At 48.5% G+C, this 12,302-nt stretch overlaps 1 protein-coding gene across 4 annotated transcripts in view; it reads right to left on the reverse strand.

The window, feature by feature from the left end:
* Nucleotides 1-12,302, reverse strand: part of LOC101155794 (heparan-alpha-glucosaminide N-acetyltransferase) — an 18,562-nt gene continuing 6,260 nt past the window's right edge. For 2 of the 4 annotated variants that reach the window (XM_020709806.2, XM_020709805.2), the window contains 13 exons: nt 11,805-11,890; nt 9,422-9,498; nt 8,924-8,954; nt 8,691-8,851; nt 7,500-7,612; nt 7,206-7,327; nt 6,699-6,822; nt 6,539-6,625; nt 5,315-5,527; nt 4,987-5,064; nt 2,238-2,308; nt 1,232-1,344; nt 1-240 (listed from right to left, as the gene is read on the reverse strand). In XM_020709806.2, the coding sequence (XP_020565465.1) occupies nt 59-240; nt 1,232-1,344; nt 2,238-2,308; nt 4,987-5,064; nt 5,315-5,527; nt 6,539-6,625; nt 6,699-6,822; nt 7,206-7,327; nt 7,500-7,612; nt 8,691-8,851; nt 8,924-8,954; nt 9,422-9,498; nt 11,805-11,890 (1,458 nt within the window). In that variant the 3' untranslated portion in view covers nt 1-58. The remainder of the gene's footprint in view (nt 241-1,231; nt 1,345-2,237; nt 2,309-4,986; nt 5,065-5,314; nt 5,528-6,538; nt 6,626-6,698; nt 6,823-7,205; nt 7,328-7,499; nt 7,613-8,690; nt 8,852-8,923; nt 8,955-9,421; nt 9,499-11,804; nt 11,891-12,302) is intronic. The other 2 variants (XM_011484782.3, XM_004077587.4) reach the window with 2 other exon arrangements.

Here is a 12,302-nt window from a genome sequence, read left to right on the forward strand (position 1 = left end):
GACCCTTTCCCATCCATGTGGTTTATTTGTCAGACAGCGGTCAGTTTCCATACGCTGGTCATATTCTGAGGAAGAAGGCCTTCCTGTAGAGCAGGTAGGCGGCCAGCACCCACAGGGACGTTCCCCACACGCCCTGGAACAGGAATTCCCAGTGGCTGTCCTGGAAACGCATATTCCAGCTGAACGGGAAGTAGAAGCCCAGCAGGGAGTGTCCGACGTACACCAAGATGGAGTTCATCCCTGACAGCAGAGAGGGAAACGGTACAGGGAGTCAGACTTTTACAGCAAAACAAAAAATCTGTGGTTACTTTGATTCAACATTTGGATGTCTTTTGATGAACGATTCATAAAATAATAGAGGACAATTTTCTGTACAAGTCTTTACTTTTCTTCATTTGTTTTCATCTGAATCATTTCTGCAGAATAAAAAGACATTTTGACCAAATGATGCTAAAAATCCTCCAGAAAGACGTCATTTTGTTGTTAGCCTGCGGCTGCGGCGGCATCCATGTGTTCCACACCGAACGATCAGAGGCGGATTCCTGATGAAACAGTGTTGGTGTCACATCTGCTCCATCCGCCTTAAACCTCCGTCTCACAGCCTGCAGCTCCACCTGCGTGGTTCATGTTCGGGGTGGTCGGTCCAGGTCACCACACCACCTGACACGCTGCTCCGAGGACACATCTCTGTTTAACACGGAGCATCATCATCATTTCTGTCTGTTCTTTGTGTTTATTTATCCTCTGGAGACCAAATCCAGACCCTCGTCTGTCTTTGATTTGGTTCATTCTCAGGGCTGGAAATCCAACCTGCATAAATCTCTCTTTTCACATCTGAAGCGTTTAGCTTGTGCAGACCAGACCTTCCCAGCATCCTCAAGTTGGACAGCTGTGTCACTTTGGACACAGCTGGAGCTGATTTTGTGTGAAACTTTAACTGTCGTTTGGATCAAGACAGATTTAAAAAACAAGAATCTCTGCGTTTCTTATTCCTCAGAAAACGATTTTCATCAACTTTTCTTTAAATGAAAAGTGACTTTTATGACACTCTGCTGGTTTGTAATGATTCCTCCTCTCCAGCATCACTATAACGGCGTTTTGACTGATGCGTCTGGAAAAGTCTCTAATCTGGATGGAGGTCGCTGACAGAACATGTCCGTGTGGAACAGTCTGCCAAAAGCCGTGTTGCTGATGTTTTGCGGTTTCTGCACAGGTTTAGTGTGAAAATGACCTGGATAAAGGAAAGGCTGTCCTCCCCACCAGCCCCGGACGTCGATGAGGAAATACATGCCTCCAAGCAGCAGGAAAGACAGAGCGCCCGTACACGTCACATAGGACAGCGACCTGCAACAGAGGACACGCAAAACCTTTACGACCAGAGAGTCCACGGCTGCACATGTGACCGTCAGGGATCCTGCTGGACAGTAGATCCTCCTCCGTCGACCCTCTGGAGCTCCGCCAGCCGGCCGTGTCCCTGTCTGCTCCTCAGCGAGGACACTTTGATGAAATGCCTTCTAATGTCAGACGGCGGCCTGCTGGCTCCGCCTCACACAGAGCTTCTTTGTTTTTATATCTAGTTGAAGTGGAGCCAAAAAAGGACTCTTAGCTGGGAGTTAATTACTTCTGGACATCCAGGCAGGGACTTGTGCTCCTCCGCTCAATAACCTGTGCATGATGAACTGCCTATAAAAGCCAGGCAGGTACAGTAATGGCGAGGAATGAGTGTGGCGTTAGTGCAGGGCCCCTGAGGACCATCAGCAGGAATCTGCTTACACATCACAGATGTAATGGTATTCTTCCCACTGCAGCGTAAAAATGACTCACAGTTTGCTGCTTGGGACAAATGAGCAGGTTGTAAAGTCATCTGAACGCCGCAGCGATTTGGATGTGAATCCAAAGATTCATCAAGAAGATTTCTGCTCTGAAATGAGCAGAGATGCTGAGGAAACGTCAGATTACACTTTTCCTAGAACTTCCTCCCTTTCCATGCAGCCAAACCTGGAAGACATGCAGAGGGGCTTCAGGGATGGGGAGGGTCTGTGAAGAGTGATCATGTTGGGCATGTGTACAACCGCTGTCTGGCCCCCCCAGCAACCCGGGTGATTATTTACAGTCTCAGCTGCTGTTAGAGGTAAGTAAACGCGTGTTTTAGCAGCTCTGATTTGTGTCTGTTGGAAAGCCATCCTTTAGTTTTGTGAGGAAACGTGGCTGGATTTAGAGGCCCAGGAAGCACTTACCAAAGGTTTTTATTGACAGGTATAAATCCTCCGTCTCGTGTGCACTTAGAAAGGATGGCTGCTGAGATTCCCTGAGGGTGGAAATGAAAAAGATTTCAAATCGATGACGAGCAACAAAGCCGTTTGTGTTGTGCTACAGAAAAGTGATGCAACAGAATCCCTGGAGATTAGCAGATTCTCTCAGAGTCGGACTCAACCTTTCCAGCGGAGGTTTTGTCATTCCAGTCAAATGTAAAATGTGTAGAAATGACACATTTGTACTGAGTTGATGACCTGATTTACAGCCGCATCTTCTCATAATCTGATTAACTCTGCATCAGTGCAAGCCTTTATTGTCTCCTTTTTCCACCTTTCCATGTGACTTGGAAACATGAAGAAAGGCTTCGTGCACAGAATCCCAGCGCAGAGATCAGAATCCCTACATGCTCGTTAGCTGGGTATCCATCATGAGTACACATGACAGAATCGATGGCGTGGAAATAGCCTGGCTGCGTCTGGGTTCCGCCTCCGGGCTCCAGGCAGCATGAAGCTGGACGGGGCTGCTATGTGGGGCAATCGCTCAATTTCAATCTCACACTCCTGGATCGTTGGGCTTTAATTAACTCAGGCTACTGTTTATGATGAAGAAGATGCATGGCTCCTGAAGGCAGAACACAGAGGTACGACCCAGTCCGAGAGCTTCCCAGGCCAGAGAGGACCCTCGGCGGACCCTCAGGAGCCCCCGCCTCCTCCGCTGAGCAGAGCTGCTAATGTCAAGAACACATGTCTGGACTGAGAAGCCGCTAAGCTCCAATGTGAGATTTTGTTAGAGAAGTCGATATCCAGGGCGGGCCGATCACTAAAACTAATTTAGTTTCAGGATCGGTTAAAAAAACCTTCAGCAAAAAAATTGATTCAATCTCTGAAATGAAAAAGAACGACTGTAAGGAACTCAAACTGGGTTCTGTTTGTCCTTCAAAAGACAGACTTTTGTAAAATGACTCCAAACATTTTCCCGTCCTGTCTGTGATGTGAAGCGTCACGCCTCAGTGTGAACCCACAGCAGCCCAACATTTGTTTATTCCTTCAGGTGTTACTTCATCACGCAGAGCCTCTGGGAGAGGACAAATGACCTCATTTATTTGACCTCCTCCCAGCCTTCTCTGCACCACCATGGTCAATAAGATTCAACACCAGCACCCATAATGGAGGAGATCCGTCATTGAAGAAAGGAGGTTAATGACGGCAAAGTCCACCAACAGAATGTCAATTGATTCTCCCACTTATGAAAGGGATCTTGCTTTGATTCACAAACAGAACCTGTGTTTTTCAAAAGTTTCTGATCTTTCAGATCCACTAACAAGCAGCAGAATCTGGATGTGATGCTGGTTGGTCCAACGCAAACATGCTGGTTTCCTGATCGCATGAAGCCCAGAAAACCAGTAGAAGTCCTCGTTTCTCTGCAGCTGAGTGGGACATGAGCATCATCTGTGGACTGCTGTCTGTCAGACTTTGAAACCGTTCATTCAACTCAAGCTTCTTCCAGGTTTTATGCCAAAAGGTATCATTTGGTACCAAAAAGACCCTATTCAGAGGTTTCTACCAAAATAAAAGGATAAAGGTTTCAACATCGAAAGGGTTCATTTGGTTGGTTTTCTTCAAACTCTTGAGGGAGTTTCCATGTCTGACGAGGAAAGCTGTAGTTCTGCTGTTGTACTGAGGAAGATTGTTGAAGAACAGGCTTTGATTTCAACACAAAGTAATAAATACGTATGTTCTTAAGATCACAGATAGTAGGAAACCATCAACCCAAAGCTCTGAAAAAGCCTCAGCAATCCACACAGACCACAGACGGTGTCTGCATCAAGCCCTCCCTGAATGTACTCGTTATTCTGCATAGTTTGACCTGGAAGATGAATAGATTTGGCTCCTTCAGCGCCATCGTGGCTTCAGGTCATGGGGCCGCCGGCAAGTGAGCTCCCACTAACCCCATTTCAGCAGCAGCTCCACTTCTGCTGCATCTGAGCGGGCGGGCGGGCGGGCGGGCAGGAGAACCAGCCCGGCACGGTTCTGCACAGCCTGGCCTTTCTACATGACTGCTCCTGGTCTGGTTAGAGCAGAGCAGCAGCCTCCTCTCTCAGCCTTACAAATGCTAAACAAGTCATCTCCTGTAACACTCGGCTTCTCCCCAGGGGACACAGTCTTCTGCTGAATGAAGCTTGGACCTTTTTGTGTTTTCGGACCACCCACAAAGTGGAAGCCCCAGAAACATCTTTGTCATTTGAAGTCTAACTTAGTGAAATTCATTTTTCATGAGCTTGTTGGATCTTTGTGAGCAGCGTTCTGTATACAAGGTGCCTTCCAGTGTTTGCATTGGGCTGTACATGATACGCTGAATGTCAATCTAGATTGAAAAGCAGATGTGAGGCACAGAAAGCCAATGAGAGACAGTATCTACCCCCCAAGGAGCTGGATGCCCATGTTTTCTGGAAACACATGGATGTTTTTCAATGGGACTGAGATCAGACACAGCTCTGCCTAACGAAGGCCTCTGGCTGCTGAGCCTAACCTTCAAGCTGCTGCTAACCTGTCTGGAAAGTTTACCTGCTCAGGTAAGTAACGGTAATAAGCAAGCACGGCGTTTACCTCCTTCTGAGCCATCGCCAAACCGCCACGCTCTTAGTGATTCACAGTCATGGCTTTTAAGTCGACGTCGACTTTAGGAAGTGTTTCCTGGTTTGGTGTCAAACCTGTACAGAGAGGAACGTACCAAGATGACAGCCCAGGTCAGGTACCGCCAGAGGATGTGGCCGCTCTTCCTCTTGTAGAAAACAATGATTTTTCCTGCCTGTAGAAAACAGCATAGATTAGTCCAAACACAGCTCCAACAGTTAATGAGAAGCCGTGCCATCGGCTGCCTTGAGCCTCGGGTAACTGAATAGTCCTGGGATGCAGCAGCGGATGCAGCGTCCCTGATGTGGCGGTCATGTTTCCTCTGCCAGATGTGCCACGTTAGTCATCTGCGCACTGATTAATTTGGTGACGATGAACATGTTTCAGCTGCAGACATTAGCAGCACAGAGTGCAGCAGCAGACACCTGGCGTGTCGTCTCCAACTCGCTGACTGAAGGGCTCAGAGCCGACCCCCCGGGGAATTCAGCAATGCGGCTGCTTTGGCATGGCGGCTTCCCACAGGCCAAATGGTTATAAGTGACTCCGTCGCCATCAGAGACGTCGGGGCAACAGCCACTAGGAGTGACGGAGGGCAGCTGTGAGGCAGAAGGACCACAACAAGGAGAAGCTGGAGCTTCCTGTTCCATCAAGAGAAGACAGGAAATCCTGAGAACTGCATGAGACCCTGCAGGTACAGGACGCTACAGAGCCTTCATGAAAACATCAAAATGCAAGAAACAACCTTGAAACTCTTTGAAGTGCATTTGCATCATCAGACAAATCCTCATGATTCTGCTGGACGACATCCATTCATTCATCCATCCATCCATCCATCATCCATCCATCATCCATCATCCATCCATCCCGTCATCCATCCATCCATCCGTCCATCCGTCCGTCCGTCCGTCCGTCCGTCCGTCCGTCCGTCCGTCCGTCCGTCCGTCCGTCCGTCCGTCCGTCCGTCCGTCCGTCCGTCCGTCCGTCCGTCCATCCATCCATCCATCATCCATCCATCCCCTCATCCATCCATCCATCCATCCGTCCGTCCGTCCGTCCGTCCATCCATCCGTCCGTCCATCCATCCATCCATCCATCCATCCATCATCCATCCATCATCCATCATCCATCCATCCCGTCATCCATCCATCCATCCATCCATCATCCATCCATCCATCCATCCATCCGTCCGTCCATCCGTCCGTCCATCCGTCCGTCCGTCCATCCATCCATCCGTCCGTCCGTCCGTCCGTCCGTCCGTCCGTCCGTCCGTCCGTTCGTTCGTTCGTTCGTTCGTTCGTCCGTCCGTCCGTCCGTCCGTCCGTCCGTCCGTCCGTCCGTCCGTCCGTCCGTCCATCCATCCATCATCCATCCATCCCCTCATCCATCCATCCATCCATCCATCCGTCCGTCCGTCCGTCCGTCCGTCCGTCCATCCATCCGTCCGTCCGTCCGTCCATCCATCCATCCATCCATCATCCATCCATCCATCCATCTTAACAATACACTAAATTCCTTTTTGGGTAAAAAGGTTGCTGGAGCCTATCCCAGCTCTTGTTGGGTGAAGGCGGTGCACATATTTAATACATCTTACAAGTATGGTTTGTTTTAACTGGATAAAATGAGGATGCTGATTAGATGATGGAGTTTACCTGCATTCCCAGAAATCCCATCACAATGGAGTTGATGGTTCCCAAAACTCCCTCTGGATCGTAAGGCTGCTCTGTCCGATACAGCTTCTGATGAAAAGGGGTCTGGTACTCAACCTTCTGTTGCCTCTGTTCATTTGACCTTGGACAATAAAGTTCTTACTTTACAGGTGGGGTATCTGTACATGTTATCACCAAACATCCATCTGTCGATGGATCCTGCTGCCCCCCCAGTGCAGTTTGGATAAAGGCCATGGTCTCCGATTCCTCCTGCTCCCAGATACCCTCTGTTGAGACAAGTTTTCAACCGAGATCATGAACACTAGAAGAAGGCGCATGGCTACCTAAAGAAAAGGTAGATACCACACAAATCAAATGTGGGTCTACAGATTAAATTATTTTATTCAAAGACACAGGGTTAGACCCTTCGGGGGTTAATTACTACCATTAGGAAGATGAATCTTCTGCCTCATTCGCTGTTTCTGCGCACAACAACTGAGGTTGGCTAATTATAGCGGCTGAAAGGTCCACCAGCAGCCCATAAACCTCACCTAAAACACACCTGAACGCCTCTGCAGCCCAAACCAATAATCCTGGCAGGTATGATGTGTAAACATTTCTTCACACTAGACTGGATGAACCGGCGTGACTCGGATCTTTCTGGACTCACGTGGGACAGTTGGGCACGGGCATGAGGAACGTGATGCAAAGCCACAGAGTCTCCAGCAGAAAGATCAGCAGCCACTGCGGCCAAAACAGGACCACATCCTGGACGGGATTCCACCAGTGGTTCTGCAAACATGAAGGTCATCAGTGATGAAGATCTGGAAGATTCAACAGTGACCTACGACCTTCATCAGGACATGTTTCAACACAGTTCCTCTTCAGACTGTGGGACTGAGGCAGCTCAGATCTCTTAAATGCTCCTGATGACTGATGAAGGGAACCTGACAGAAGACCTCACCTCACTCTCTGGGATGGCTTTCCGGCCCCAAAAAGTCTGCAGGAGAGACAGAACAAAGTAGGTGAAGGCCAGACGCTGCAGCACTCCAGGGATCCTCAGCCAGGACCAGGACACTGGAACACAGTCAGCAGCACTCAGAGGATGAAACGCACACTTAGTGGTGTCAGAAACATGGAAACGTTTGGAACCGGAAGTTATTGTTGATAAAACTGCTGAGATTTGACTTCATATTTCACAGCCGAGCTGATGGTGGAAGAGACGGAATTCCTGATTCTAATGTCTCAATAGATTTAGTAACACTTTCACGTGATGGAAGCCATATAAAGATGTAACTCAGGTGAGAAACTCAGGTATCTTTCAGTTCAAGCTTTAAAAGATTTTACTGCAAGTCCAATTTGTTTCTATTTATGTGTTGGAATCAAAATCCCTTCAGCAGCCGAGCAGCAGTTCTCCATGGACGGTCTATCTCACATTAAATGACTGAGTTGCTCCTAGTTTTGACGTGGATCAGGAGCAGCTGGATATCACGTTCCCCTTTGACCTTATTTTGAACGTCCAACCCCAGCAGGATTTATGGGATGTGACTCACGGTTATTGACAAAGGTTCACACCTCCGTCCTCTTATCTGACACTGAGAGGGTTTGGAGGGTTTCTGAAACGATTCCATTTTCTTATTAGATCAAACTGCAGGTCTGACAAGCCAAGGACATCCTTGGACACAAAGCTGCAGCGTTCGCTGGCATCTCTGTGTTTTTGTGATGATCTCCTGCAGCAGCAGCAGCTGCATGGAGCTGCAGGATGTAATTCTATCTGTTTGTAATTGTCCATTATCACTGTGGAGGTTTTTGCTAAATCCACCCCTGTTAAATGTCCCCTGGTGCAGGATTTGGAGACTACACATCCAAGAAGAATTTTTTTCGTTAACTCGGTTAGGCAGACATCAACCCAGCAAAGTCCATTAACAGCAAGGATTTGTAAGTGTGGAGGTACATCCCAGGTGGATTTTCAGCATCGACAGTGTTCTTTTGTCAGCCTTTGTTTGTCACAAAAATGGACACAGATGCATTTCGTGACAAAACAATCATAAAAAAATCAATACAATCATTTTATTAAGTAACAGTAACTCGGTGACTGGCTAATTAACACAGAAACGTCACTAAATAAAGCTGTTTTGTGTCTTCTGGCACCTACGTGGTCCATCTCTTGGAGAATAGTTGAGAAAGCAGAAGCCCAGCAGCATCAGCACAACTGTTCTCCAGGTGATCTTTCCCAGCAGCTGCCGGCGGCCGACTCCTCGCCTCTGCATGGAGCTGAAAGCCAAAACCACCGAGGTCCCCATGATAAACACAAACCTGGCAGACACAACAGTGTTGGCTTAGGAAAGCATCCAGACGAGGCGGATGGTCTGCATGTGTCACACCTACCACGGCATGACCAGATCTGCCACCGTCAAACCTGCAACACATTGGGAAACATCAGCACATCCTCCAGAGGTCAGACCTCCTCATTCCTGGTAATCTACCGAGACATCTGGGTGAAAACATGTCAATATCTACTTGAAAGTGCTGTTTCTGTCATTAACTCTGACTTAGGAGACATCAGCAGCCCAGAAAGGGTTAATGGCAGTTTAACCAGGAACCATGGACAAAACTGAACTGTCCTGAAAAACGCTTTCATGTTTCTGTGTCACGATGTCTCCTAACTATGGGAAAACTCTGTTAGCAGAGAAATCCTCCTCAAACTGAGCCAACAGGTCCCATCAGGTCCCAGCCAAACCTCCTGTCTGCCGTTGGAACAATGTCTGAGGAAACTCAGACTCATCACAATCAGCAGCAACTGCTCAGACCACCCTGCAGAGACGATGAGGAGGTCGCTGCTTCATCGTCTAATCACTGCGAATGCATGCAGGCGTTGATCTTCACCGTTCCAGGGAGCGTGCTCAAAGAACCAGTAACCTCCACCGCCGTAGTTCACAAACACCATCACGGTGAGGGCAAACCTACAAAGACAAGGCAGCGATGAGCAACAAGGTTCATCTAACCGAAACCATGAGAAAAGCACAAAAGACTCAACTCAGCTGGAGTAACAAACCCAGCTTTATCTGCAAGCTTAAGATTAGAAATGAAAATGAAGCTGTGGAGTGAAGATTGGGAGGCCAGAAGCTTTTTATTGTGTCACAACTCCAGAAGCAGCTAATGCAGTCCAAGCATTATGAATCACTCAGGAAATGAACGCTTGTCCTCTGGATCTCCTCGAGCAGATGTGCTGACTAAAGGCTTTGCCTAATATATGATACACTTTATATTTGAGCACTGCCGAGTGCTGCTGAAGCACACGGGATGGAGTGAACAAGGAGCCGCAGAGAGTGGCGTGTTTGTGTTGCATGTGGAGAAGCTGGCGGGGGGCCATTATGCAGCACAAACCTGCAGTGGAGCGCATTAGTGCGTCTTCCCCAGCCAAATCCTCCAATACTGGAAATACAATGGAAATACAGCGAATCGGGCTTTTAAACTATTTGAATAAGTACACATTTTTAAAGTCATGAGGGTTCTCCGTTTGCCATAACATAATTAGGATGGGCTCCCAGAACGGGAGCGACTGATAAGCTGCAGCGTTTCTTCTTGTTTTGCTGCTGTGATTGGATTAGGAGGCGCTCGGAAGCCATTACTGCTCGTTCAGCCTCGCCGCTGATACCAGACTTTAATCGGTCACTATCATCTCCGAAGGGTCGTTAAAGCAAAGTGAAACCTGTGTGCTCTCCCGCCATCCCTCTCACAGATACACACCGGCTGTCATTTCAATTTTAACGAACACCTCCATTAGTCGCCATGGCAACAAAGACAAAGGTGAAATCTCTGTCCAGATGAGACGCTGTGAAGATCAGCGTTTTATTACGGCGTACCTGTAATCTTTTTAATGAAACCCCCTGCTGTTGTTGCACTGTGCTGCAGTTGTGACAGAGGAGGAGGCGGATCTCATTGGGGGGGGGGATATAGAGCTAAACATGATGCTGTTTGTTAGGAAGGCTATGTGTAACTGAGCATCAAGAGACTTTTGAACTGCTTCCCAAGTTGAACGTGTTCATCATGTGACTAATTCTCTGCTGAAAGACTGCAGACTGACGGATGGGTTCGTTCCACGTATCTGGTTACTAACCGGGCTGCCCAGATCGTACAAGCAGCCAGAAAAGTCAGAAAAGTCTGAATACGTGGAGGCAGTGGGAAGGCCAGAGGGATGTTTTACTGTAGGCAAACATCAGAGCATGTCTGCCACCGGATCAGAGGGAAACCTGGATCTCAGTCAAGAAAAGCCCACAATGACTCAGCCACCTGCTGCTAAATGCAACTCTCAGTCCCTGCCTTCGCCTAATAGTTGTTCCATCTGTTGTTCTCCACAGCTTACATTGAAAAGAGCCATTTTTCCGGCATGAGGAAACTGTTGAAAGGCTTTCAGCAGAGCAGCACAAGATTAAAACCCCAAATCCTTTTAGAAAAATTAACACGTGACTGAAACCCACAGTTCTCTGTATATCATGTCAGCCATGATCAGAAAAAGCTCTCAGCTCTGACGGAAGCCTTTTGCCTCCAGAAATGTGTCCGCCATCACCAGGATGACGGATGTGTCTGTTCAGAGGTTCCCACACGGGCAGGGCGGAGGACCGTCAGTCACGCGCTGAGCGCCGAGTCACACGTTGATGGAGCGTGTTGTCAGGAACGAGAACTTCCTGTGTCATCAGGACATCGATACGCCAGAAGTATCGGTGACGTCCTAAAGACAGAGTGAATCTGCACTGACACCCATGACTGTCCCATCAGACGGCGTCTGCTGGATGCGGTCTGTGCTGCTGGGTTTCCTCCTGCTCTCCCGCTTTGGCAGGAGATCTGGGCAGCGTGGATGTGTGCTGATATGTTGACGGTATTATTACATCAATTATTTGGCGAGGAGGAGGTCAGAGCCACACCAGCTTCCTGTTTCCAGAGAGGCGCGCTTTGTGTCTGCCCCCAGGCTACAATTAAGGCTTGCAGGGAGCCCAGATTCAATCACATGCATCCCTCCTGTCCAACAGAAACACTCTGTTCCAAAGCCGAGACGCTTTCATATCAGAAATCAAGCCCAAAGCTGTGCTGCCTGATAACAAAAGCTTGAGGGAGCATGTGGCCAGACGCTGACCCCTTCATGAGTCTTCATTATGCTGGCTCTGTAGATCTTCATCATGCCTCACACGGCTCTAAAAGCATTAGCATGTCAATGAGCAGCATGTGGTGATAGGCTGATAGATGGGGCGCTGGTTTATGGGGCGCATACCCTCGGAAAGTGTCCAGGGAGAGGAGGCGTGCTGGCCGGGTTCCTCTGCTGTCCGCCGCCACCACCGCCGTTTCAGGGGCTCCGTCCTGGAGACACAACAAGGAGGAGACCCGCTGATGTCAGCATCCAGACTAAACGTCAGTAGATCCCATAATTCAATGTTGTTTTCTCCCTGCCCTCATGAGGGCAGAAAAAAATGCTGTGAGATTTCAAAATCATGGGTGGGGGGGGCATCTTTTTTTCAGGTTCTGGTGAACGCAGCTGCTTGATCTGGATCAAGGTCTGGACCCGACTGACCAGAGACTGGAAGAAACTTCATAAGCAAACCAAAAAGTTCCAAAAAGTCAACTTTAACCCGACAAAACTAGGAAAAACAGACCAACAAAAGAACGACAAACAAAAGAACGACAAAGCAGAAGCTCTGACCAGAACAAACCCAAAACCAGACGCTCCAATACACTGAGGATCCCCAACCCAGATCCAGACATCTGACAACAT

The sequence above is a fragment of the Oryzias latipes genome, chromosome 15 (genome assembly GCF_002234675.1).
Source record: "Oryzias latipes chromosome 15, ASM223467v1".
Taxonomy (NCBI): Eukaryota; Metazoa; Chordata; class Actinopteri; order Beloniformes; family Adrianichthyidae; genus Oryzias; species Oryzias latipes.